General features: G+C 42.6%; 2 protein-coding genes across 4 annotated transcripts; both read left to right on the top strand.

Annotated features, from left to right (window-relative positions):
* The first annotated feature begins 2,152 nt into the window (after positions 1 to 2,152).
* Positions 2,153 to 19,271, top strand: cpeb2 (cytoplasmic polyadenylation element binding protein 2). 3 transcript variants are annotated; one of them, XM_078285734.1, is made up of 11 exons: positions 2,153 to 3,091; positions 5,687 to 5,956; positions 9,522 to 9,612; positions 11,569 to 11,619; positions 12,388 to 12,411; positions 13,153 to 13,326; positions 13,471 to 13,560; positions 13,831 to 13,949; positions 14,061 to 14,175; positions 14,524 to 14,705; positions 15,172 to 19,271. In XM_078285734.1, the coding sequence occupies exons 1-11, from the start codon at positions 2,153 to 2,155 to the stop codon at positions 15,397 to 15,399; spliced, it is 2,283 nt and encodes a 760-aa protein (XP_078141860.1). In that variant the 3' UTR covers positions 15,400 to 19,271. The 3 variants fall into 3 exon arrangements, with proteins under 3 accessions (XP_078141860.1, XP_078141861.1, XP_078141862.1); XM_078285735.1 differs by lacking the exon at positions 12,388 to 12,411 and having other exon boundaries at positions 2,633 to 3,091; XM_078285736.1 differs by lacking the exon at positions 12,388 to 12,411 and having other exon boundaries at positions 2,633 to 3,091; positions 5,687 to 5,962.
* A 1,181-nt stretch (positions 19,272 to 20,452) lies between these two features.
* c1qtnf7 (C1q and TNF related 7) lies at positions 20,453 to 25,807 on the top strand. The gene is made up of 3 exons (XM_071912844.1): positions 20,453 to 20,581; positions 23,356 to 23,592; positions 25,171 to 25,807. The coding sequence occupies exons 1-3, from the start codon at positions 20,560 to 20,562 to the stop codon at positions 25,797 to 25,799; spliced, it is 888 nt and encodes a 295-aa protein (XP_071768945.1). The 5' UTR covers positions 20,453 to 20,559; the 3' UTR covers positions 25,800 to 25,807.
* The last annotated feature ends 515 nt before the right edge of the window (positions 25,808 to 26,322 follow it).

The following is a 26,322-nucleotide window of genomic DNA, read 5'->3' as shown; positions in this document are numbered from 1 at the left end:
TATTACCTTTAGCCTAAAAATATTCTCAGAGGTTTGGGCGGGTCATGAATTTGCCTTTGCTTTTGTAATCCGGTGTTCGTGATCAAACAATACATTGCATAGGTGACAATGTGGGGCGGAAAGCTGTGTATAGTATGTGCTGAGATAAGCCATCATCGTTAAGCAGGGACCAGATGGTAGGTTGATCATGCACATTGCTGTGCTACTCTGGTATCTGTCTTCCTCATTAGAAGCCTCTCTCACTTTCACACACAGAGACACACAGAGATTGCAATGATTTTTTTCTTTTTTTTTTTTTTGCTTAAATCTTGAGAGTGTCCTGAGTGTAGCAGTATTGTCTGTTTTGGTGTGTGTTCACACCAAAAACACTTCACTGATACAATCATGAATTATACATGAATGTATAACTCTGGCTTCAAACGGATTTTTTTCTATCAACATCAAGAAACTGAAACTTCAGTGTTAGTGCCCTCATTTGCATTTCCCAAATTCCCAGTTGGTAGGCCTACATGTTTTGTAAATCAAATCTGCTGAGGGAAGAGAGAGATAATAGCCCTCAATAACCCTCAATTCTTTCTCTCCTCAAGCACACACAGACACCGACATGCTCAGCACACACACACACACACACACACACACACACACACACACACACACACACACAATCACATGCACACAAAAATTGTATTTTGCCAGCAGTCACTCTGCTGATAGCGGCCATTTATGAGGGAGATCATACGGTAGAGTTGCCTGTCAGCTTTGGGTTCAGAACAGGCGATGAGGATTCATCTCCTTTGACACGCGCTGACATACAATGCTATATTTAGCTCTTTGCGTCCGTGCGTAAAGTGACGCTGGCGCAGACGCACGCACAATGATTGTGAATTGAATACGCACACGTTGAAGCAAATCGTGCCATCCTGTGTAGCCTAGGTAGATTTTTAGCTTCTATGAAATTTTTTTGAGGAAACACAACCCGGAGCCTTATATGACAAGCTTCCTCATGATGTGACATGGCAATAAAAGCAGCTCTGATCTATCATTGCAGGACTTTGGATCGGCTTTTAATTAATCCCCTGAGCCTATTCATCTAAAGGCTATTCATGGTTGATGGGGAGAAATAGATTTGCGCCGATCAAAGAAATGTCTCTGATAGCCTGTAGCTGAATGTGGGTTGTGGATGGGCCCTATGCTCAGTTCATGCAATACCGGCAGATAAAATAGATTTATAAACACCCTAACGAAACAGAACTAGCCTATGGTAGCCCTATAATACATTTTAGAACTATGATATACAAATATCACAGCAAAACTATAAGTTCCTAGGAATATTAAATTACTATTTGGCTATAATCATACCATAGGAGATAGTAAAACACTATAAAGTAGGCCTACTACAAACTCTCTATTTAGCCCCACAGGTCTAAGTCCCTAGGAATATAATGGGAATAATAGTGATTTTTCGTCAGGGGTAGGCCTACAATAATTCGTCTTACTTTTCGGGGCATCATGAGGGTGTAGGCCTACTGCACTTTATGAATAATGAAAAACTGACGTAAACAATGCGGTCCTCTTTGCAGCTCGGGATTGAGGCGGGCGGACCGAGGCGTGATGCGGTCGTGACGTAGTTTCAGTCGGGGATCTTTAATCCTCTGCCGCAGCAGCACAGCCGGTAACCAGAGGAGGGGGTAGCACGGTCGGACGGGAATGGACCGCACAGGCTAGGCTACTACAAGGCCGAAATAACTCGGTCTTTTGATAGATGATAAGAATCACCGAGTAAAACGAGGAAAGATCACTGATAGAACAAGCCGAGTATTATTTGCATAGGCCAGACCCCCTCCTCCCTCTCTCTCTCTTTCTCTGTCTCTCTCTCTCCATATAGCATTTTCTCAAAGACTGCTGTCCTATATTGTTCCAAAAGAGACTGAAATTCGGAAACGCTGCATAAGAGACATTTTCAAACGCATATCTGCTTCAGTAAGTGTGCGATTTCGGTTGCGGCTTGCTGGCAGCGAATATAAGCACTCTCCTTGACGGATCCTACGCCTTGTCCTCTCCGGTTTCCTGCGGCCAGTTGCGCCCCGGTTCGCCCTTCAGCAGCGTCGCCGCGTCCCCGCTGTTCCTGTCAGCTGCTGCGCATCAGCAAAACATGCAGGATGAGCCTGTGGGGGTGACAACCACGCAATTACCCCCGTCAGCCGAGGAAAACGACAGCAACGCCAGAACGATCAGCAAATCCGGGAAGCAGCCGAACCAAACCGACTACCACAGCAGTCAGCTGGGCTCGTTCACATCGGACTATACGAACCAGAATCGAGATTTTCCCGATTTCGATCGAGATCATTTTTGCCCGACGCAGTCTATCTGTGACCTTCAGCACAACCGGAAAATACATCAGCAGTTAAGTCAGCACACTGAGTTTAGCTCCACGGAGTCGCCCCCACCCCAGGGACAATTCAGTCACCTGCCGCAGAGGCAGCCGTTCTCCAAGCCCGACCACAGCGCTGACCCCTGCGGCTCTCCAGTGGAAGAGACCGAAGCCGATGCTGCGTCGCCATCGCCCACTTCCGTAAATCCAAACAAGATCCAAATGGACTCCCCCATCACCCACCATATAAATAACGGCAATGGCAGCAGCACCGGCAATATGTTGTCCGGAGGTCTCGGAGCCGGTTTCCCGAACCTCCCAACCCAGGAGATGCAGAGCGCCAGCGGGGGTTCGTCTTCGCCTCCCCTCCCCGGGTTCGGCACCCCTTGGTCCGTCCAGACCAGCTCCTCGCCCCCTCCCGTACCCAACTCCATCAACCCCATCCACGCAAACGCCATTAACCAGATCCCCAATACGGAATCTGACAACAGCTTCTACCCAGGTATCCCCTCCTCCATCAACCCGGCCTTCTTCCAGAGTTTTTCGCCGGTGTCAGCTAATCCGTGCGCCGGGATTAACGTGCAGGGCTTCAGCGGCCCTTTCTCGCCCCAGATAAACGTCCCTCAGCAGCCGCAGAGTCGCCGGTCCCCGGTCAGCCCGCAGATGCATCCCCAGCAGGGCGCCTTCCTGCAGCAGAGGAACAACTACAACCACCATCAGGTGAGTTATTACAGGAGAAATGAATCATATCCAGGTAGAGAAGAGAGGAAGGGATGGTAGACAGTCTTATATCATGTTTTTTCTGCTGTTGCTGAGTATGCCTGTCCAATGCACAGAAACTAGGCCTACAGCCAAAGATTTAATACCCCACCATAACTCTTTGTAGCCTATTTGAATCAAGCTGTAGTTGCGTTGTTGAAGAACCCCATAATTTTTAGTGCCTAAGGTTGGGGGGCATCTTGTGACACTGCAGAGATAAAGCATAGCCTGAAGAGGTGTGTGTGTGCGTGTGCATTCACTCTGATCCCATGGCCCTTGAAGGCTACGTAGTTTTTTTTTTTATAATGCATTTGTCATGTCCTCTGAAAGGGCTGAAGTCACTACTCTCAGGGCAAAGGAAGGGAGGGGCGAGGAGAGGGGAACAAGGGAGCATCACTGAATCTGACTGTTGTTCTCTGCTGGAAGCTGGCACTGGGATTGAGTCACATGGCACTGGACCATCCTTGTCTTGTGCTTCAGTCAGTGGGAACACAAAGGCTTGCTGGGTTTGGTGTCCTAAATGGATGCTTATCAGGCTGACATGAAAACATCTAGTATCTTGGTGATGTGTGTGTGTGTGTGTGTGTCGGGGTGAGATGGTGGGGGAGGGTGGGGTTGGGGTTATAGTGCCAGTAGGGGGCCAGAGGAAAGACCAGCAGTAGCAGAGACACGTATGAAGATACATGATACTCTCAGGAGCATGTGATTAATCTCCCATTTGCCATTTGTGTGTGTGTATGTCTTAAATGCTTAAAGTGCATATGTATTATGTTGCTGTGTTACTGACCTTTAACCCCCAGCATTGATATCAATGCTGTGTAAATACTCATTCCATTAAACCTCTAACGACCGTCAGCTCAACTGGCACCACCATCTCACACACACCCAAAGATCCCATAGAGCTGTTTGCAACTGAAACAAACGAGAAAATGAATTTTAGTTTTGCATTTATGTATTCAGTGTGCAAGAAACAGAAAGACGATCATGCGCTGTGAAAGGTTTTCCTGTGAAAGCACGTGATATTACGCATGGTGAGATTCGATGTATAATAATAATAATAATAACTTTATCTATATAGCACCTTTAAAAACAGGGTTTACAAAGTGCTTTGACAGACAAAATAAAAGCAGAATACTCAAATTATGAATTTAAAAGGCAATAAAACAATAATAAACAACAGACAAAAAAGGTGGAAAAGAGCAAACATTCAAGTAAATAGTGGTATAATCATGGGATGAAAACCAAAAATAAATAAAATAACAGAATAAAAGTAAGATAAAATTAAGATAGAGTTAAGATAAAAGATAAAAGATGTAAAAAGACAATAGAAAGATGATAAAAAGATGGCATCACATAAAAGCAAGTCTATAAAAATGGGTTTTAAGAAGTGATTTAAAAGAAGTCACTGATTCTGCTAGCCTTATCTCCTCAGGCAGGACGTTCGAAAGCCGAGGGGTCCTGATGGAAAAAGCGCGGCCACCTTTAGTTTTAAGTCTAGACTTTGGAACAGCCAGAAGGGCCCCGCCTGAGGATCTAAGGCTGCGCACTGGCTCATATTTGGTCAACATATCTGTTATGTAGCTTGGAGCCAGACCCAAACGTGTTTTAAAAGTGATCAGTAAAATCTTAAAATCAATTCTAAAATGAACAGGGAGCCAATGGAGAGCAGCCAGGATTGGGGTGATGTGATGTCGTCTGTTAGAACCAGTAAGAAGCCGAGCTGCTGCGTTCTGAAATAGTTGGAGGCGAGAGAGTGACTTTTGGTTGATGCCAGAAAGGAGATGCCAGATATGACTGATATGACTGATAGAATTTGTGGGACTGAACAATATGATTTCTGATTTTGAGTTATTGAGCTGAAGAAAATTCTGTGCCATCCAACAGTTGATGTCATTGAGGCAATCTACAACAGCAGCTAGGCTGTTTGGGTCACCAGGTCTCAGGGGAAGGTATATCTGTGTGTCCTCTGCGTAGCAATGAAAAGAGACATTGTGTCTTTGGATAATTTGGCCAAGTGGCAGCATATAGATTGAAAATAAAATTGGACCTAAAATAGAACCTTGTGGTACACCACAGGTAATGTGAGTTGTAGAAGATGAGTAGTTGGTGACCGCGAAGGTTCTTTCTAAAAGGTAGGAATAAAACCAACCAAGTGCAGTGTCCTTGATGCCAACCCAGGTGTTAAGACACTTAGTCTGCACTTAGGTCTAAAATAATTAAAATTGCATGATAATTGTATGATATGCTTAAGAGTGGACGTGAGGTCCAGGCATAGAGAGAGAGAGTGTGGTGTGCACTGGTGGTGTCGCAGTGCACGGGATACTTAGTATTAGTCTTAAAGCCTTAAATCTTCTTACCCACTCACCCACCCTGCTACAGGAGCAGATCAGGCCAGGCCATGACTAGGCTGACAGAGGGGAAAAAGACAGGATAATAAAGACAGGATAGGATAAAAAGAAAGTCATATAAAGATACTAAAAAGGTGCGAAAAGGCGCGCGCGCTCTTTCAAGCTCGGTCTCTAACTGCCCCCCACCCTTTATCCACGCCTTCTGCAGCCCATGGTGAAGCCGTCTCCCTGGGGCAGTCACCAGGGGAGTGGCTGGGGCTCCGGGGGGATGTCCTGGGGCCGGGACCACCGCAGAGGGGGAGGCATGGGCATGCCAGGCTCGGTCAGCCACGTCTCACCCATGAAGAAGCCCTTCTCCAGCAACGTCATCGCTCCTCCCAAGTTCCCACGCTCTGGTGGATCACTGGGGCCTAAGTCCTGGATTGAGGAGAACATGTTTCGAACAGACAGCAACAGCAACACCTTGTTGCCCCTGCAGGTATGTGTTTTGGGGTTGATGTGTGTTGTTTATGTGTCTTTGTCTGGTGTTCATGGGTCGGTTGGTGGTTGAGGTGGGGGGTTGTTTAGAGGTTGGTTGTGTCTTTGTGTTACTATATTCTTGTTTGTTGTCACGAGAGTCAATGGTTTTAACGTTGGGAAAGAACTGGGAACAGAGGATTACTGAATCAGCTCCTGAATTAGATATTGGATCAAGGGAGCGAGAGAGGAGATGAGAGCATGCGCATTATTACGCTACCTACAAAGCTGCGGGAGAGAGACAGGATGGATTAAAGCTCTGAATGAGTTCTGCTGCTGTTTTGTAGTAGCGAAGGATAAGCTAAAACCAAACATTAGTCTTAGTAATGGAGACAGTGAGGTCAGAGAGACTGGGAGCAGGAAGGATTTTTCAGAAGCACATCGCAGAGAGTAAATATCAATTCCAACAGGGCCAGGATAGTTAGCATTTCAATCAGATGTGAGTGGTGTGAATTGATTCAACTCTGCAGCTTTCATCAAAGGTGTCACAGAGTGGGGGATGGGCTGGATTCAAGCTCAGGAAAGTATAACATCTTGTAGGTGAGATGGATCTATTTCAGGTATCAAGGCTGCTAAAGCGCTTTCTGTGCAAAGCAGCCAGCAACTAATCTCATCCCATTTTATTATGCACCCAGTTGTGGGCTTTGTTAGGAAGATGGTAGAGGCTAACAGGCCCATAAGAAAGATCTACTGGTGGTCATCAAATGTGTGAATGACATGACTATAATTTTCCTGCCATGGTGCCTCTTAACTTTCTCCTGTCAAGGCTGTACAAGGCTCTAGATGGTCACCATTTGGTCACGTCTCACTGAAATGTTTCTTTGGTACTGCTGTGGCAAAATTCCCTTTGTTTCCCAAAATTAGATTCATAATTTTCCAGGAGAAAAAAATATTAAAGCCATATGTTTTCTTTTCTTCGGTGACTGAAAACTGTAAACTATTTCTGACCCTAACCCATTCCAGAGGGGCAGAGCTGTTAGAGATCCTCTCCACGCTCTCTCTTCTCTCTCGGTTCATAGCCTGATGTGACTCGCCCGAGCCAGCGACCACTTGGTCTCTCTTTGTGGTGTATTAGGTTATTTCTAAACAGTTTAATTTAATGAGCGCAGTTAACCAGATTTAACAAGTTAGTTAATATTGGCTAAGCTGTAACATTGCAGTAAATCACTTTTTTCGGCCTGCACATTCCAAACAAATAGAATTACATTGAATCAAATGTGCTTCTCTTTTTACAAGTTTCAGATAGATAATGTGCATGGCTTGCTAGCAAAAAATATCGTATAGATACTGGTAGAAATGATCTGTCTTATTGGTGATTTGGGCAAGATTTTAACACTAAATCACGAAGGCAACTATTATATTATGGACTTCATATTTATTTTATAACTGCATATTTATTTTATAACTGCATTACTTGTTTCAATGATAACCTCAGTGTCATTGTCTCAACAATTATCATTTCTTTTTGTACAATTATTTCTGAATCAACTTCTGATAATTGTGTCAATTCACATCTTAAGAGGTTCATTTGCAAAAGTTAAAATAGATTGCAATAAATTATAAGCCCGTATTTTCAGAACTCAGTGTTGCCAGTTAGGCTGTAATGAGGTATTAATTCTAAAGTAAAAACAGTGTCAGTCACAGACTTTTGATATGTCATTAGTGTAAATTGTTAGATTTTCATTGTTGTCACATAAGACAGACTGCATTGGTTGTCTTGGACTTGGACTTGTCTTGGAAGAGAAAGTATATGGAGAGAGTACAGTTGATAATTTGAGGTGTCCCTTAAGGACTTCTACACTGATTCTGCATTCAATAAAAGCAAATCAGCGATCAATAACAGCAAAAAATATATATATATTCCATTACCACCTATTGTAGGAAATTCTTTACTTTTATCAAATCAGTACAGCGCAGTAAATCATTCTGGGCATAATGGAACATCTTAATGACTTGGAATGGACAAGATATTCGTTGGTGTATATAATGCCGTCTCTGAACTCAAATATTGGTGTCACCAAATGATGTACTGGTGCTGCAAGCTGAAATTATTAGTGGTACCAGTGCCAAGGAGTGCTACTCTTCCTTTTCCAGGAAACAGGCCCGACTCCATGGATTGTTAATTTCCATAAACAGTGTCCGACCCAGAATTCTTCAGATTCCAAGTCTTTTCCTTCCTTCCTTTCTGTTTAATGCTTGGCAGTCAGTGACACATCTCTGCTGTGTCATGTTTTCAACAAAGAGATTAAACAGAGAGAGATAGGAGAGGGTCAAGTACAAAATACCTTTTCATTTTGGAGAGAATATTGTGCCTTTAGTAAACCCATCCACTTAACAAACCTTAACAGCCAACATTGTACAGAAAGGCTTGCTGTCACCCTAAAAGTCTATATCCTTAAAATTGAAGAGAATGCCCATCTGACACTGTTTTTCCCTCAACCATCTTTAACTTAAGTGTTTCTAGTCAGAGTTTTTCCAAAAGAATATCCATTATGCCAGCAGTAAATGGACTGGGATGGACCCTAGCTGGACTGCAATAATCTGATATCCAGTCAAAAGCTTTTTAGTGGACAAACCTCCTGCTGCCAGCAGTTCTGACTGGTGGCTTCCAGTCCGTCTGGATACCTTGACCTGTCATCACAAACGACTCGCAGACTGATAGATCACTGGACTGGAAAGCTTCGGCAATTCTGGATGCCTGGTTAGCAGTGGATGTGAACCAGTATTCAGTCTCTGGTTCCCTGTTGAAGGGGACTCAATGATTCCATTATCAATATCATTGAAACAAGTAATATAGTGATAAAGTAAATATAAATTATGCCCTTGATACTAGGAAACTCTCCATATAAAGTAAATGAAAGAGTTATAATTCTAACTCATGCCATCCTGTAGAACTTATTTTCACTATCATACTAAAAATGAATGAATGGAAAAGCAATGCAAAAGGGCATTGAGCAGCCCTTCGATCCTTTACTATTCAGTGCCTGAAGTATTGACCTTTTTACCTTTCATCTTGCTGCTTGCGGTGAGGAAGGTTTGTTCTCTGTGGTATGCTAGTCACCAGAACATTGCCATATGGGTCTATGATGGTTGATCTAACAGGAGGGCCGCCTTATTGGCCCACTGATGAGCTCATAACCTCCATCCCAGCTCTCCGGCTAAATGCCATTCATGGATTTGGTTTCCATTCTCTCTGTCTCTGGGAACTAGTCCAGAGATCCTGGGGAATCCGTTGTACAGGCGGCTCACAAACATAACATACCTTCGGACCCCTAAAGTGAATAAATACGGAAAGAATGTTAATCCAAGCGTGTGCTACTCACACTCTTAAATCTCTTAAATGTTAAGCCAAACGCCCACACACTTCAGAGGCTTTATCACCATAAGCCAAATCACGAAAGTGTGTTACAAACATGATACTTAGTGTAATTATGATTATGCATAATGACGTGTGATTGTTTTGGCAGCTCGGTTTCAGCATTAATAATCTGTGTGGATGATATAAACCTCGTACCTCTGTTTCTCAGGACCGCTCCAGAATGTACGACAGTCTGAACATGCACTCCCTGGAAAGCTCTCTGATCGACATCATGCGAGCGGAGCAGGATCCAATGAAAGGTAAGATTGTCCTTTTCTTAGTGTCCACATTTGGGGGTTAGAAGGAGGTGAGCGTGTTCAGGCTTGGTTGGGTTAAACAGTCTGGAGAGGAAGCCCATTCGCTCAATACAGGGCAGTGACAGGCCCAGAGCTGCGTTGTTTTGCCGCAGACCATCTTATTTTCTCCCTGCTGAGGGCTTATTACTTCTGCCACCGGCTGCACATTTACATGACCTTCCAGCTCTGATCCTGCTGCTACTTAACCTAGGCAGCACACACAGCAGAGTAAAGAGGGGAGGAGAAAGAGGAGGAGAGGCCGGGCATTTTCCCATGAATATCTCCAATTAAGTTATGGGTGTTTTATGACAGATGTACCATATGTTTTATATGCATTACTCATTTTCATTTATGCTCCCAACATATATGTTACACTTTCCAAGAATTCACCAGTCGTATCACACGTGTCTTAGGATTTTACGATGAAAGGTTTAGGAATATTACTGGGTCCTTCCCCATTGGTCGGCAGGAGCGAGCAGAGACTGTAGGGTGACACTGACAGCACTGGCCCCGGCCTCCCGGCTCAGCTGCTGGACATCAGAGCAGCAGTGTCAAATAACTGCACCGCTCTTACCGTCCTCCCACTGAGAAGACGGTTTGTAACTCAGTTACAAACTGGCAGGCCAGCTACATTTGAATTGCATTTGAATGGATTAACAGGACATGACCTAGAAATAACTTAGATAATTCCTCAGTGAGATATGTTCAGTTGTTTGTGTAAATAGTGAAGCCATACCACCTATATGATAGTCAGTTGTTTGTATTATGTGTATAATCACCAAGCACCATTGTTCATTATTTTTGCTGACTTGGTGTACATACGTTGTGGTGTAGGTTCTTGGTTGGTTATTTGTAGATTCAACACTGAGGCCCTGCTAGAACTAGGACTGGGTGTCAACCTGAACTCCTTTCTAGGTTGAGTTTCTTGTTTTTCCTGCAGGAGCAGATGGAGAGGACATGGGCCAGTGTGCGCAGCAGAGAGAGAGGGAACTAGACTAATTTTAGATGTGATCACACTTTCACACACTGTGTGTGACAGCCAAGAGAGGAGAGGAGAGGAAAGGAGGGTTTGGAAGGGTGGGCTCTGCCATTTATAGCATTGCCATGACTAACCTAACAGTGTATACTGGCTTGCAGCTCCAGACTAACAGGACCTCATAAACCGACATGGTACAGCTGAAACAGGACATAAAAAATGTATTAGCTAAATTGGCCATACATTTTTCTGGCAAAAATATGCAACTGGCACAATTTAATGCATAAACCTGAGATTTATGGGGCTGTCAGGTGGTTCTGTTTTTTTCTTTAACCTTTCCTTAAGTAACCTGACTTGGATTCTGCATTAATTGTGTCATGTAAAAAAGTACTAAACATACGTCAAGCACCCCTTGGGCCAATCAGTAACAAGATGCATCATCCCTTCAAGTTTCATTAAAATCAGACCAGTGGTGCTACACAGCCTTCAAAGTTGTTTTCTTAGAGCCGAAGAGCCAGTGATTAGTTCTGTCTAAAGTCTTGCTGTATTCATGGTGGCGACCCTCTGTAGCTTTACATTTTGTTAAGTTGTTTCTGTTTTCTCAATTTGCCAGCTCAGGCTGTGTTTGAGGATAAAGAGAGGTTTTGTTCTTCCTTACTGACTGTAGTGCTCAATGTGGACATGTGACAAGCCTACTGCAACACATGCACAGGCAGGCATCATGGCTGTGTGTGTGTGTGTGTGTGTGTGTGTGTGTGTGTGTGTGTGTGTGTGTGAGTGTGTGTGTATGGGTGACTGTGGGTGTGTGTGCACGCACCCCTGTACACACGTTGGCCTCGCCCTGTCCTCCCCATCTGCTCTGTGTCTCATCCCTATTTGTGTGTGTGTGTGTGTGTGTGTGCGTGTGTGTGTGTGTGTGTGCGTGTGTGTGTTTCTCATGTCAGGCCGTGTGGGATGCCCTCACCCTGGGGCCGACGGCCTGCTCATGCTCAATGGTAATTATCTCTTAGCACCATCTCCCTCTGTGTCTCTGCTCCATTCATGATGCTTTCACTGTTACTCCTCATTAGATAGACTCACCAGGCTCAGGGGTGCAGCAGTGTAACACTACTTTAGCAGACCTGCTGTATGAGATGAGAATTTCTATCAGTGTTTGTTAGTCACCAAATTTAATCAATTCAAACCCAATATGTACCAGAGATTATTACTCCCATTCTCGTGAGATGTAGGATTAAAAAAGTATGTCACGTAGGAATGTTTTGTAATGGTCCTCACATGACAAGTTGGCATGATTCCATTGTTAAAAGTCACATGAGAAGCTGGAATGTGCCACGAACAGGACTCCGTTATATCTGAATCCCCTCTTTGAGATGAGGATTGTCAGTACCTTTGGATCCACTTATACAGGCAGCCTAAAGCCCGTTTGGAATAATCGTAGCCCTGCAGAGCCTTTTTTCTTCATGGTGGTGACAAAAATTATGTTTTATAACAATCCCACCAGGACACGGGCCTGGGTCAGATAGCATTTTGCAAATAATTCTGAGCCTGCATTTTAATGTGAAAGGTGTGATACAATATAGGGCATTTAAAGTATTTCTGAGTCAATTTGGGGTACTTTTCTGTGACTGACAGCTTATCTGACGCTATCTGAATTGGTTGGTAAAGAGACCTGTCTGCACATTAAAATCTATGGAGGTTAGCTCTACCCTCTGAGAAATGTCTGCACAGCTGAAACTTGTACTCTGTACTTTGTTTACATGCAGCCAGGAGCTATGGGAGACGTAGAGGTAAACTCAGCTTTCTACAACATGTCTTTGTTATTGTGGCTTATTCTATTATGGCATGCTTTAATGCTTGAACAGCTACCAAACTGAGGCATTAGGTCTGGATTCAGACAAGATTTCTTTCTATTCTACTCTTATTTTCAGGACACAACATTTCACAACATTTACAGTGTTGTTATGTAATTATTACGATGTTTCCATTTTGTCCAATAATTTGCTAAACAAAATAGAAGAAAACATTACTTTTGTATTTTATTGTGTTTATGTCCAGACATGCATGATGCCGAGGGTTTCAGGTTTGGTCACATTTACCTGGACCATTATGTCAGTTGTGCTCTGCTCTGCTATTTTGTTAACAGCTTTGTCCCACGCAGCCTGCCTTTCCACACTTGCTTTATCTGCTACACTACTCAGATTGGAGCACACATGATTGCGTGTCCCGGATTTAGACCTACAAAAACTAGATTGTACATAATCCTCCATCACTTTAAGCTTGTGCTTTGTCTCACAACCACCGAGCATAAAGCTGCAATGAGAGTGGACACATTACAGCCTCTCCGCTGAATTAGTGTTTTGTCCTAGTCATAGCAGAGATATAAAAGTTTCATAACAGTCCGGTTTAACGCCTCATACCCATAAAGCAGAGGCATGTAATATGACTGGATTTGGATATGTGTTTGTGAGCATGTACTTTGAATGCTTGACATTTGCTGTTGGCCTTAACCTGTCTCCCTTCTCCACCAGGCCGCTCCTCCCTCTTCCCTATTGATGACAATCTCCTTGATGATGGCCATGGCAACCAGGGTGTCCCAGGAGTCCTCGGCTCCCCCAACTGTTACCCCCACCAAAACGGGGAGCGCATTGAGCGCTTCTCCCGTAAAGTGTTTGTGGGCGGTTTGCCCCCTGACATAGATGAAGGTGAGAGGAGGATCATAATACAGTGTTTTATGATGGCAGTAAACTACCAACTAGGATGCCTGTGCTCTCTTTGGTCCTTCTATTTGTATTTGTATCATCCAACCCTCTTTCTCTCTCTTCGTCTGTCTATCGCTCATTTTTCAGATGAGATAACCTCAAGCTTCCGCCGCTTTGGTCACCTGGTGGTGGACTGGCCACACAAAGCAGAGAGCAAGTCTTACTTCCCCCCTAAAGGTACTGATGAAAGCAGCCGGCCTCCATAATATTAAACATATCAATGTATGGCTACTATTACTACTATTGTCTTTACACTGTGCATGGATGGTGTGAAGCTAAATAAATAAGGATTCACTTGAAAACATCCTGATAAACCAAGGTTAGAACATATCTCCCATGTTTTTATAGACATTTGTTCCCAAGTGCTTTAGTGTACCTATCCAGCATGTTTCCAGATTGTATCTAACTGAAGCTGTGCATATGTGTGTGTGTGTGTGTGTTTCCTAGGTTACGCCTTCCTGCTGTTCCAGGAGGAGAGCTCGGTGCAGGCTTTGATTGAAGCCTGCATGGAGGAGGATGGGAAGCTCTACCTGTGTGTCTCCAGCCCCACCATAAAGGACAAGCCTGTGAGTTCAGCAGCTCCAGTTCACTCTAGCTAAAAAGACTGAAAGTTTTCATTGGAATTTTCTGGAGGAAGAGAGAGCTGATTTAACATCAAGTTTTGTCTTTGACTGCAGGTCCAGATTCGCCCTTGGAACCTGAGCGACAGTGATTTTGTGATGGACGGCTCTCAGCCCCTTGATCCCCGCAAGACCATCTTTGTGGGAGGCGTTCCTCGCCCCCTGAGAGCAAGTAAATACCCCCGCCTTGTTATTCTCAAGCAATTTCATCTCTGTGTTGTGTTTTGTGCGTAGATTCAGATGTTCTTGTCGCCTTGACAGGTACATATTGCAATAAATGATCAGCTGTATGTTTAATCGGCGTGAGATGAGCAGCTGAGATCTGACAAAATCCTATCTGCAGCAATTAGTCTGACAGCCTCTCCCCCACTCTGTCTCACCTCCTCCCCCATCTCACCTCCTCCTGTGTCACTTCCTCGTCTCCTCCCACATTCTTTTTTTGTCTGTCCTTTCTCCTATTTAAATCAATTCTCTTGTTTTCCTTTCCTTCCCCCATGGTACTCGCTATCTCTCTCGCCAGTCGAGCTGGCCATGATTATGGACCGTCTCTACGGCGGAGTCTGCTACGCGGGGATTGACACCGATCCAGAGCTCAAGTACCCAAAGGGGGCGGGGCGAGTGGCCTTCTCCAATCAGCAGAGTTACATTGCTGCCATCAGCGCGAGATTCGTCCAGCTGCAGCATGGAGACATTGACAAGCGGGTACAGTGCCCCCCTCTCCTTTCTCATTAGCAACGGAGCTGTGGTTGAGAAATTCAGAAACGGAGTGTGTGTGACTCAGTCATCATTAGGATGTGTCATTCAAACCGTGTGTGTGTGTGTGTGTGTGTGCCATCAGCATCATCACAGTCAAGTAGTCAGTGGCTCGTTGCTATGGTGAGGCAAAAGCTTATTAGGGCTGATTGAATTAGCTTCCTTCCCAGTCTCTGCTCCTATAAGCCCAGACTCCTTTGTTTCTTAATATTAGTCTCGAGCAAGCTGCTCCAGTCTGAATATTCTGTTGCATTTTCAATACCTCCTTCATGTATGTATTCTGCTATAACTACTATATTTCATTACATTTTTTACTGTTCAAGTCCCTCCATGAACGTATTCCTTTTCACTCATTGCTCTTTCAGTATATTGACCTGTGCTCTCTCCCTGTCCTCTCTGCTGTGTTTGTCTGCAGGTGGAGGTGAAGCCGTATGTCCTGGATGACCAGCTGTGTGATGAGTGCCAGGGCGCGCGCTGCGGAGGGAAGTTTGCTCCCTTCTTCTGCGCTAACGTCACCTGCCTGCAGTACTACTGTGAATTCTGCTGGGCCAACATCCACTCCCGCGCCGGACGAGAGTTTCACAAGCCCCTGGTCAAAGAGGGGGCCGACCGCCCGCGCCAGATCCACTTCCGCTGGAACTAGAGATGCGACCACAGCCATGGTGACACGGTCAGAGGAAAAGGAAAGAAAACACTAGCTACCAGGAAAAAGAGCATCGCTCTGCCTCTCCTGCTCTCCTAAGCTATCAGTATAATCGAGTACATAACACTATACAGTATATATATACATATATCTATATATCTTTTGTAGCAGCCAAACACCACAAGCCTCAGTTTTTCACCAAAACCCCCCTCACATCTCAGGCTCTGACAACTCTACAACTCTTTTGTGGTACTTTCATGTTTTCTAAGAGGAGATTTAAAAAGAGATTGATTTTTGTAGTTTTTTTTATTATTATTATTTTTGTATGTGAGATTTAAAGTAGATATGGGAATGTTTTTGCATGGGGGCAGCTTGTCTGTCTGTTTGTCTGCTGCTAGCCACCCCACAGTGCGTGTAGCGCACACTTGTTTCTGGGAAAATCTTGATTCTTTAATCTCGACGCCTGCCCCAGGTCATTAACCAAAGGTAGCAAAATGATAGGAAGCATAAAATTGATACATTTCTGCCGCAAAACAAACTCTTATTTTCTAATGTTGCTATGTGCTCTTTCTTCTTGTTAGGGACTTTATTGAAAAAGATGATAGGGTTATTTCTGCGCTCATATTGACCCATAAAATGTTACCTCAAAATACAAAATCTGGTTTGTATTAACTGTATTCAACAATAACATTTATAATTACAAGCTATATTAGAAGCTTTGCTGCTATATATACATATATATATATATGAATAGATGTATAGGTATTATATTTAATGCCATTTATAAATCAGAATCCTGAAAAATGAAATGCAGTCTGCACTCAACCACTTATGGCCCCCATTGCCGTGGAAAAAGTTAAAGTGCATGTTATGTCAATAGGATTAGCTACACAAATTGCATGCAGGATAGATGTTGAGAAAAATCACAAAAAAAACAAACCACTGAAATCATTATTAAAGACAAAACATAAAATTCTATGGTGAGTAGCATGACCAACCATTACAGATGCCTAAGAGAGAAAAAAATCAGACGAAGACAAAGCTAAATAAGTGAAAAAAAAAAACTTATTTAAACTTGCATGCATTGATGTTTATCTGTTGTTTGATCCGTTTACATACTTATGATACAAAAAGCGATATTGGTTCTACTGTAGACTAGTTGATGCCATCATTTTGTGACATGGTGGCTTGTGTGGCAAAAAAAAAAAAAAAATCCTGTTGAGAAGCAGAGTGGTGTTCAGTGGTTTGTGTTTGTGTCGTCTCTGTGCTGTGTGACCCTTGTTAATGTAGACTGAGGTTCTAGTTTAGTTACAAGCAGATTATGTAGAGGAGAATAGAACATCAAATTACTCTGCCTTCACCCTTCCTAGCCCTTATCTTGTGTGGTTGCAAAGGTTATTCTAACGTAGCGTCGCCCTTGGCAGACCAAATTCAAACAAATAGACTTCAAAAGACTCGATCAGCTTGAAAGACTTGACCAGCTACAGACTTGACTGGGAGAAATGCGTGTGTGCAGCATAAAGTGCCCGGTGTGAAACTAGTCGGCCAATCAGCACCACTGTTACAGTGTTGTGAGGGAGACGGCTACGTTAAATGAGCATCCTTAGAACATGTTCTCTTCGTTTTGTTCTGTTTTTAATTACTAGTTTCATTACTAGAAACAATCAGGCTCTGGCACTGTGTGTGTTTGCGGCTCCGTGAATCCAGAGGAATTCTGGCCCAATTTATGTCTTTTTACTGGAAGATGAAGAAAAGCGCCTCCTCAATAAGTGATTGTGATGAGGATGACGAACGACACGTGGTCTTTTGACATGCGGAATAACTCTAAGTTCTATTTGTTTGTTTGTCTGTTTGTTTTGGACTGTGACCCTTAAAGTATGTCACTCTTTAAATACTCTTTAGGGACAATCTTTCTGTGAGCAGAGGATGCTGCTGGTGCCCCAGCCATCCGTTTTGGTACTGTACAAGTGTGTATCTGCAGTATAGCTCTGGTGTCATTGTGGTTTTGTGTTCCATGCCCTGGTGTGTGGTCCTTGGTATCGGTGTTTCAGGCGTCAAGTGTATACTGTTACAAAACCTTAATGGAAATGAGATTTTCGGTTTATTTACTCCCATCCTCGGATACTTGGATCATATAATTTAATTTGTTTCCGTCAACTTGTCACCCATCACTGGCCCTTCAATATCCCCAATATCCCTAATTATTTTTTATAATATATTATGCACTACTTTTCTATATTCCCCTCATTTTTGTTCTTATTCATTTCTCTCCCCCCCCCCCCCCCCCCAACAAGTCAATGATTTGAATGCAGACTTGGGATATCACCTACTTTGCTACTGTTAGGTTCTCCAAGACCTTTACCTATTTATAATTCTACAGATGATTTATTAAATTTTATTTTTTCATGATTACTTATTTAAAGTGTAGCGTGAAGCAGTGGTCTTAAGTTATCTATGTTCTGTATGAATAGAGCAGGAATCCAATATTTTCTAATATATTCTACGGTAGTCTGGTTGTTGTGAGGACTGGGAGTCACATAGTGTCACAGGGTGCTGCGCTGTAGCTTGGTCGGTTCTACAGCATGACAGCCACAACTGAGGAGCAAACGAAAGCAAATGAATGATATAGTAACTCCCATCGTTTATCTATCTATATATATATATATATTTCCCTGTGGCACTAGTTCTCATGGTGTCGTACTCAGAAGAGAACTTGTTTGAATATCGTCACCTGTAACACTTGACTCGTGCTGTTTTGTGAGGTTCTATTTTCTATGTTGAACACTGTTACTTTGTTCTGTATGTGTCTTTGTTTTTGTAAAAATCATATTTATTTCACTATTTTTGTAGACAAATAACTATTTGATTTTGATTGTATTTTTCTATTTAAATAGGACTATTATACATTTTATTTCCCCTAATGCTAATTATGTCCAAAAGCAAAGTTCTGTTCAAAGACAAAGAATCACGTCATCAAGATTTTAGTACGGCATCAAAGGTTTTTGATATGCGATTTGAGTAACTGATTCTTCTTTTAGTACACATTACACATTTAATTTGAAGGAAGGAAACATGAAGGATCTATTATATTCATGGAAGACACTTGAGATTCTCCCCTGTTGCATCGAGGCCCCAGCTGCCTGTCCTCGTAGATGCTCTGAAACTTGAATATAACACATTTTGAAAGGCTGACTAACCTCGAATCTGTGTTGTGATGTGCAATACTGTTTCTAATGTTTGTATAAAAGTAAGAATTACAGTGTAAACCTTTTTAATGCAGATTTATTTTTTTCATTGCATATTTTGCAGATTTCTGATCCACAGTGTCATTTTTTACTGTCAGAAAATAAACCCCTTTTTTTCATTGCAACTATTTTTAAATCCAGATATCTTTGTACTGATGTAAATGATTGTAGTTATTTTGGATAGTGTTTTGCTAACAAAAGGAGAGACTTTTTCATGCATATTTCTATTTCATTTCATCTTGTTTTATCCTGTATTTTTATTTCATTTACTAGTAGCAGAATTCTTGGAATAATTTTTCATATTAAATGTCATTGGTATTATTTTGTATTTTTATGTGGAAATACAGTATATATCATTTTAAGATGCTAATTGCTAAGATATTATTTTGAGTTGAATTATTTTTAAAGCTAAATATTTGTAATATTATTGTTAAAGTAACTAATTTCTAAATCAGAGTTTGTGTATAGATTCACAAAAGTGGTTTATGAGGTGTCGGATTGTAATTATTACTGAATGGTTCTTTGATATGCAAAATGAATATCATGTTGATTTTTATTTTTGTTGGTTTTGTATTTAAATGGGGTGTTGATTACTATCTTTTTTTCTTTCACTTCCTGAATAAAGACCCATTCTGTTTGGACACAACATGGCTGCTGCTGCGTATGTTTTCTCCTGTTGCTCGTCCTGCTGCAGGTGCTGCGTTCCCGCCGGCCTCTTCATGGGCCGAGCAGCCGGACCAAGCAGGGAGACCTCAAATGAGCTGTGCACTATATAAACTCATAGTGAAGGAGTGAAATATTGAGCTTTACATGAGTGAGCCCAGGCCATAAACAAGACCTGACTGGTCCTCATAAAGGGATTTGCAGTGTGTCCAGTACTGCTTGTGCTCTGAAGAGGTTACGAGTGAAGACAGGAGAGTGATGACAGGAGAACGGAGAGTCAGAGTGACTTTTGAGATTCATCTTGATAAGTAACGGCTATGACAATGACCAGACTTGAACATCATGACTGAAGACTACTGAAATCCTTTTTTTAGTGTCTTCATGGTGTCTGTGTGTCTGTGTGTAGACACATTAATGTGAACAAAATAACTCAAGAGCAACACCTGTAGAAACTTCATACTGACACCACAGATGCCTTGCTGCATAAATTTGCATATTAATGAGCAAAAACTGATTTTCTTGAAACTTCTCTCCTTAATGCTTTAAGATGCGGAGTTCATATTAATACCAACCATGTGTTATGTGACAAGACAAGGATGTTGACATAGAAATATTTGCTAATTAATGCATTAATTATCTTAATGACCTCATTAGCATAGCTGGTCATGTGTAATATATCATGGTGATCATGGCAAGATTTAAGTGCCTCTTTTATTCACATAGCGTCTACGTGAAAAGAAACAATACAAGAAGTCCCCACTCACCATATCTGGCCCCATCTAGGGGCAAATTGTCAGAAGTACAAGTGAGTTCAACACTGAGGTCAACAGTCCTGTTTTGAATGTGAATGGGGCGCAGCAATGGGTTCCTTAAAACTGTAAAGACACAAATGAGTTTTGCTATTTATTTTAACAAAATTCGCCTTATTCTGCAGGATCAAAGCTGTTGACTTACTCACTGGGAGTCTCATACTCCAAGTAAGTTGGGAAGTTTATGAGGCAGGCAGAGAGAAGGGAGTGGAGAAGGGGAGAAGGAGGGAGGGCTGGATGGAGCGAGTCCAGGGAGGCTGCTGCCGCTGTCAGCAACGCAGCAGCTGAGCTCTGCACGCAGATGTTTGAGAGCACAGACTGAGGAGAGCAGAAACAAGACGAAGAACATGTTAATAATAAAGGATCTCAATCACCAAGGACACAGGACTCTGACCGGATAGGATAGAGACATCCAACACTAAGAACCTTCATCAGCTTTTCAGATGAACGGCTGCCAACTGTGGGGTAAGAATATTGGTCCAACAACTCTGCCTGTACAGTTTGTTCACAGAATATCACAGAGTCTTGGTCATTCAAAATATTAACAAAAACTGTTGTCATCGAGACCTTTGCCTTGTTGTCTTTCACATCTAAAGTTTTTCAGTAGAGCTTGTTTGCTCAATGTACCCAGCAAATTGTGTGTGTGTGTGTGTGTGTGTGTGTGTGTGTGTGTGTGTGTGTGTGTGTGTGTATATATGTGTGTGTGTGTGTGTGTGTGTGTGTGTACGAGTGCGTTCACATGTACGCTTGCATGCCTTCAAAGTGTGTGTAAAAGTAATTCACCAAACTACTAAGGACGTCACACCAAAAGACGTCAACTGTGTGCAACTGGAGAGCAATGGGTTCATTTTGACCTTTTTCTGACATAATGAATTGGCGTGAGAACTTGCCTCATTGACACGTGAATGAGGAACTGAAGGAGTCACTGGGAGTGTAGTGTCTGACATCGATTAATGCACCTAGAGGCCAGGATACACACTGTCACTGCTGAAGCTGGACACAGACACTTTCAGAGAAGGAGAACCAAACACAACCAATCAGTTTTTGGTTGTTGGGTTTTTTTTTTGCTTTCTTGGGCCTCCAAAATCTGCCTTACTCCACCTGTGCATCAGGAAATGAATAAAATGAATGAGAAGAATCTACAGATTTAGTTGTTCTACTGAATGAGTTTGAAAGAGTCAGTTCCCGATGGAGGATCAAAGTTTACATTTTGACAAACTATTGGTTTACTGGTGGTTTTGCAGCCACATTCAAAGTATATTGTTGTGTACAAACAAATGCTAACAGATTGACATTGAGTCACCGATTCCTAAGTCTGTGTTTAGGGAGAGATGAAAGAATGTGAAGAGGAAGAGGGGGATTCATAGTTTCAGCAATGCCTCCAAATTAATTCAGTTTTTTTGTTCTTTTGTTAGTGAAAAATTTTAGTTCTTAATTTAGTGAGTTGTGTGTGTGTGTGTGTTTGCATGTTTTGCGTGCATATGTGTCTGCATGCACATGGACATGTGCCTGTGTGTATAAGAGGGTCATTTCTTTAATGACAGTCATTTACTAATGCTGACATCATTGCTGTAGAGCGGAAATGGCGGGCGGGGTTTCTCTCTCTCCGGGCCTCACACTGGCTCTCTGGCCGGTTCATTACCCTCAAATCAAAAACATGTTACACCATAAGCACCACTGTCCTTCTATAGCCCCATTATTAATAATGGGAGGAGCGGCGTCTGTTTCACATGGCAGGCTTGTTCACAACAGCATACGCCTGTGTGTGTGTGTGTGTGTGTGTGTGTGTGTGCGTGTGTGTGTGTGTGTGTGTGTGTGTTCACTAGTACCTGCCTTATTATCTCTATATGTTTGTTATCCTATAGTACTTACTACACACATAATTTATGGCTAGTGTACGGTCCCTAACATGTTGCTGCAAAGCACTGGCATACAAATCAAATGTGTAATGGAAAGTAGACTGTATTAGCAACCATACACACACACACACACACACACACTCATCATCACAGACAGACAAAGGGATGGCCCCTCTCTAACCACCAGACACACATATTCCTACGCCCCCACTATGGCCACAGACAGACAGGCAAAGAGCAGATGTCCAATGCTGCAAAAAACAACATTCTCACACCCACATAGGCAAAAGTACAAAGAACGAGCATGTGTATCAACCCCAAACATAAATCTTACTGTTAAACTTTAGATTAACTGTAGATTAGTACAGTACAGTCTTTAGGGATTTACATTCATAACTGCATTACACACAGTGTTTTTATTTCAGCATGCCACAGTAACTATTATTGTAAACAGACTGTGCAGTAACTAATGATTGCACAAGCCTGCCTGGAGATTTTCTTGTCGTAAAATAATATGTATATGATAGGATTAACATGGTTTGTTTGGTTTCCAGCGTCTGTAGGGAAGCCAGAGTGAATGTTTAGCCCAAGTGTGGTGTCACTTTGCACAAAATATTCCCTCATTCTCCATTGCTGAATCATCATTGATGGTGTTATTTATGCACACAATACATGAACTCAAAGAGTTATTTTTTATTGGTGAAATGGGGTAGTGAGTGATGAGATCATCTCTTTCTCTGGGTAACATAAATGTGTAATGTTCCTGTCTGCTGAACAGACCATTGCTCCATGATTAGGTTCCCCTGACACAATAGTGCTGGATGTTAAGTCATAACTGGGGAATGTTTTGGCAAAAAAAAGACTTGGAACAGAGACAAAGATTTCGTTTGAGGTCTCTGACATGCAATTCAGTGCTGGTTGACATCAGAGAACATCAATGTTTGAGACAGATTCCAAAAATGATAGCTTCTCATTACGAGTCACATCTGGCCTCATGCTGTATTCAATTGCAAATTAGCCTCATTGAGATTCTTTCTTTCTGTTTATGACTATGATAATACTGTCTTAAGTTTTTATAGCAATATGAAAACTGATACGCTTCCGTCTGTGTTACAGAACCAATTCCTGTTTGAGCTTCTGGCACCACAGCAAGCTCATTTCCTTATGGTCCACTGTGAAATTTCCTTTAAATATCTGGCACATTAAAGGAGATGTTACTCAACCTAAATGTTTTTGTTGTCAAGAAAAGATGCTAATCTGTAAGGTCAATGTGGAAACACATCAGGGAAGTCCAATACAAAACATACATAACACAGACACAGTTACAGACACAATCAAATAGGAAAGTGCTTACATGTCATTTGTTCTTTCCATTCACAGACCTGAGGATGTGGGCATTGATGGGAGCAGTCTGCCTATGCCATTGTGTCTTTGGACAACTGTTGGAGGCCAAGGTGAAGGGAGCGCCACGCTTGATCTGCAGTGTCCCGGGGTTGCCAGGCGTGCCCGGCAAACCTGGTCCCAGCGGGGCCCCAGGGGCTGATGGGAATGTGGGAATCCCAGGGAGAGATGGCAGAGATGGCAGAAAGGGTGAAAGGGGAGACAAGGGAGATACAGGTATAACATAAAAAAAATATACAAACATATTCAACATCACTTTTTATGTGTCCGTACTGCCACAACATTGCACAATAGAAGAGCTGCAAAGCAAATTTTCCTTGTTTGACATAAGCTGCAGCTGGTAGAGAGGGGATGAATTAATGAGATGCATAGAGAAACACATTGCCATTAATAGAATGTTTGTTAAATTAAGTGTTACCTTAAAGGCACACTATGTAAGACTTGTGTAAAATAGAACCCCCTGCAGGCACAAAGATGAATGACAAATCTAAATCAAAACAACTGAAAAACTGAAGACAACTTAAAACTACACCAAATGGAAGCCATTGATGCGTGATTCCTCAGCAAATTGTAATTATATATAAAAAATTAGCATAACAGACAAACACCTTATTGCAGCATAGAAACAAACATCACATTAGCTCGGTTAGCTTTGTATTGAATGGAAACACATTACAAACTACCTGGGCGTTGCCTTCATCAGGCTCAGCCCTGCACAGCTCTGCATGGCCTGGTTCTGAGTAATGAAATGAGGTCTTACATCCAGTTAGTAGGGCTAGACTAGTTTTGCTGACAGCAAGTCCAGGTGGCAAAAATTAGGTAAACTCTGCCAACTCTGCATCAATTTTAATTCCTTTGATATGTCTCAAGTTCCGTCATTTTCAATAGCAATACCAATGTTTATTCTTGTTTTTTTATGGCCCGTAAAAACTACACAGAGCTGAATACAGGGGACAATAAACCAAATGGGATATTAATAGATTAGAAGTTCATCCCTCCACCATCTTTTGACCTCTTGAGAAGATTAAAGTGAAAAATGTACATAGACTGCCTTTAGGTTTTGCATAGCCATCCTACCAAGTTATGAGATGTGATGTGCGTCATTTAAATCTATGCTTTCAGTCTTCCCAAGCTTCCCAAGCAACATAGACATTGTGTAGATATTGTTCACGGTTTGGTACTGATTTCTTGTCCTCTTTGACATACATCAGAAGGTAAATATTTCACATAGCTGCCATAAAGGTGCTGAAATATTTGGAAGAGCTGCATCTGTTACTTTGATCCAGCAGAACCATTGCACTGATATCATCCATGCAGTGTGAACTACAATAAATCTATCAGCGATAGATAAGCGTCATGCACCTGTGTTTTCCATTATGTGTGGAAACAGGAATTCAGACACTTACCTTCATCTAAACATGCAACTACATAGTCAGAATAGCCTCACACTTTAACACAAGCAGTGCTTGCCCGAACATGCATCATTCACTCTGTTTCCTAGCTCCAGGATACCTATTGTTTGGATGCAATTGATTGGATATAGTTTGGATGGAATAGGATCCCATTGAAGCCCACGTGGCGCTGTCCAAAATGTCAAGGTGGCTGTGCTCCAAAGGTGACTTTATACATGATGTTGGGTGTGGAGCTCTGTCTTTGTACCAGTCCTTAAATAGTAGGGTTGAACAAGTGCAGTATAGAAACCTTCTCACGCTGCAAAAGTTTGACAAAGGAACAGTTATCTCTACCAATCAAGTAAGCACGTATGCTGATTTCAACATGATTTTTCTGTTTCAGGGTTAAAGGGGAGGGTCGGCCCAACAGGTAAAATTGGAGAGCGAGGTGACCGTGGCCCTGGAGGGAAACGAGGCCCTTCAGGAGAGGGTGGAGGCCTGGGCCCACCTGGTCCCCTGGGGCGCAATGGAGAGAAAGGGGACAAGGGCCAGCGCGGCCCACCTGGAACTGCAGGAGTCTGCAGATGTGGCAGCCTGGTGCCTAAATCAGCCTTCTCTGTGGGAATCACCAGCAGCTATCCTGCAGAGATGGCGCCCATCAAGTTCAATAAGGTCCTATTTAATGAGGGCGGACACTACAACCCACAGACGGGCAAGTTCATCTGTGCGTACCCAGGCATCTATTATTTCTCCTATGACATTACGCTGGCCAACAAACACCTGGCCATCGGGCTGGTGCAGAACGGCCAGTACCGTGTCAAAACCTTTGACGCCAACACAGGGAACCACGACGTGGCGTCTGGATCCACTGTAATGTTCCTGAACCCTGAGGATGAGGTGTGGCTGGAGATCTTCTTCAATGACCAGAATGGTTTATTTGCTGACCCAGGCTGGGCTGACAGCCTGTTCTCTGGCTTCCTGCTCTACGCCGACACAAACTATCTTGACACACTTGCAGAGGACTACGCATAGCACCTGGGAAGAGAAATGTTAATTACTGTTTGATAATTTTATTACACTTACTGTATGTTGAACTATATTTTTATAGCAAATGTTTATAGTTCTACTATTATGATTTGAAATATATTATTTTATGAACCTTAAATGAATGCCTTTGTGGTTTATTTTTATTTTTTTACTGGTGTGTGTTTGTGTTTGTGTGTGTGTGTGTGTGTGTAGGTGCGTGTGTGTGTGCGGCAGTTGTTGTGTTGCGTGTGGAGGGGGGGGGGGGTGAGGGTATCAGTCCTGTTCAGTTGTTGCCCATGGGTTAAATGAACTTGGATCAACACTACTTCTCACTGATAACTATTGCTGACAGGACTTGTAGTAGAGCTTGGTGTGGGGCTTTTTCTTTGCCAGGGGTGACGTTAAGTGTGAGGCTATTTGCAATCTGTAATCTGAGTCATAACGGGTCAACCGTAATATTACATTGGCGTCAGCCCCAAAAACAGAACACAACACAACAGTCTGAAACGCCGAGAAACCCGGTATGCAG

This window comes from Centroberyx gerrardi, chromosome 9 (assembly GCF_048128805.1).
Source record: "Centroberyx gerrardi isolate f3 chromosome 9, fCenGer3.hap1.cur.20231027, whole genome shotgun sequence".
NCBI lineage: Eukaryota > Metazoa > Chordata > Actinopteri > Beryciformes > Berycidae > Centroberyx > Centroberyx gerrardi.
Note: the sequence above shows the minus strand (reverse complement) of the source record. Positions and strands in the feature narration are given on the sequence as shown.

What these genes read in the sequence shown, in the direction of transcription:
- cpeb2 (XM_078285734.1), top strand. Translation starts at nt 2,153, where the DNA reads ATGCAGGATGAGCCTGTGGGGGTGACAACCACGCAATTACCCCCGTCA. An exon ending in GGAGCAGGATCCAATGAAAG is followed by an intron (nt 9,613 to 11,568) that starts GTAAGATTGTCC and finishes TTCTCATGTCAG; the next exon opens with GCCGTGTGGGATGCCCTCAC. An exon ending in CCACCATAAAGGACAAGCCT is followed by an intron (nt 13,950 to 14,060) that starts GTGAGTTCAGCA and finishes CTTTGACTGCAG; the next exon opens with GTCCAGATTCGCCCTTGGAA.
- c1qtnf7 (XM_071912844.1), top strand. Translation starts at nt 20,560, where the DNA reads ATGAACGGCTGCCAACTGTGGG. An exon ending in GAACGGCTGCCAACTGTGGG is followed by an intron (nt 20,582 to 23,355) that starts GTAAGAATATTG and finishes TTCCATTCACAG; the next exon opens with ACCTGAGGATGTGGGCATTG. An exon ending in GGGAGACAAGGGAGATACAG is followed by an intron (nt 23,593 to 25,170) that starts GTATAACATAAA and finishes TTTCTGTTTCAG; the next exon opens with GGTTAAAGGGGAGGGTCGGC.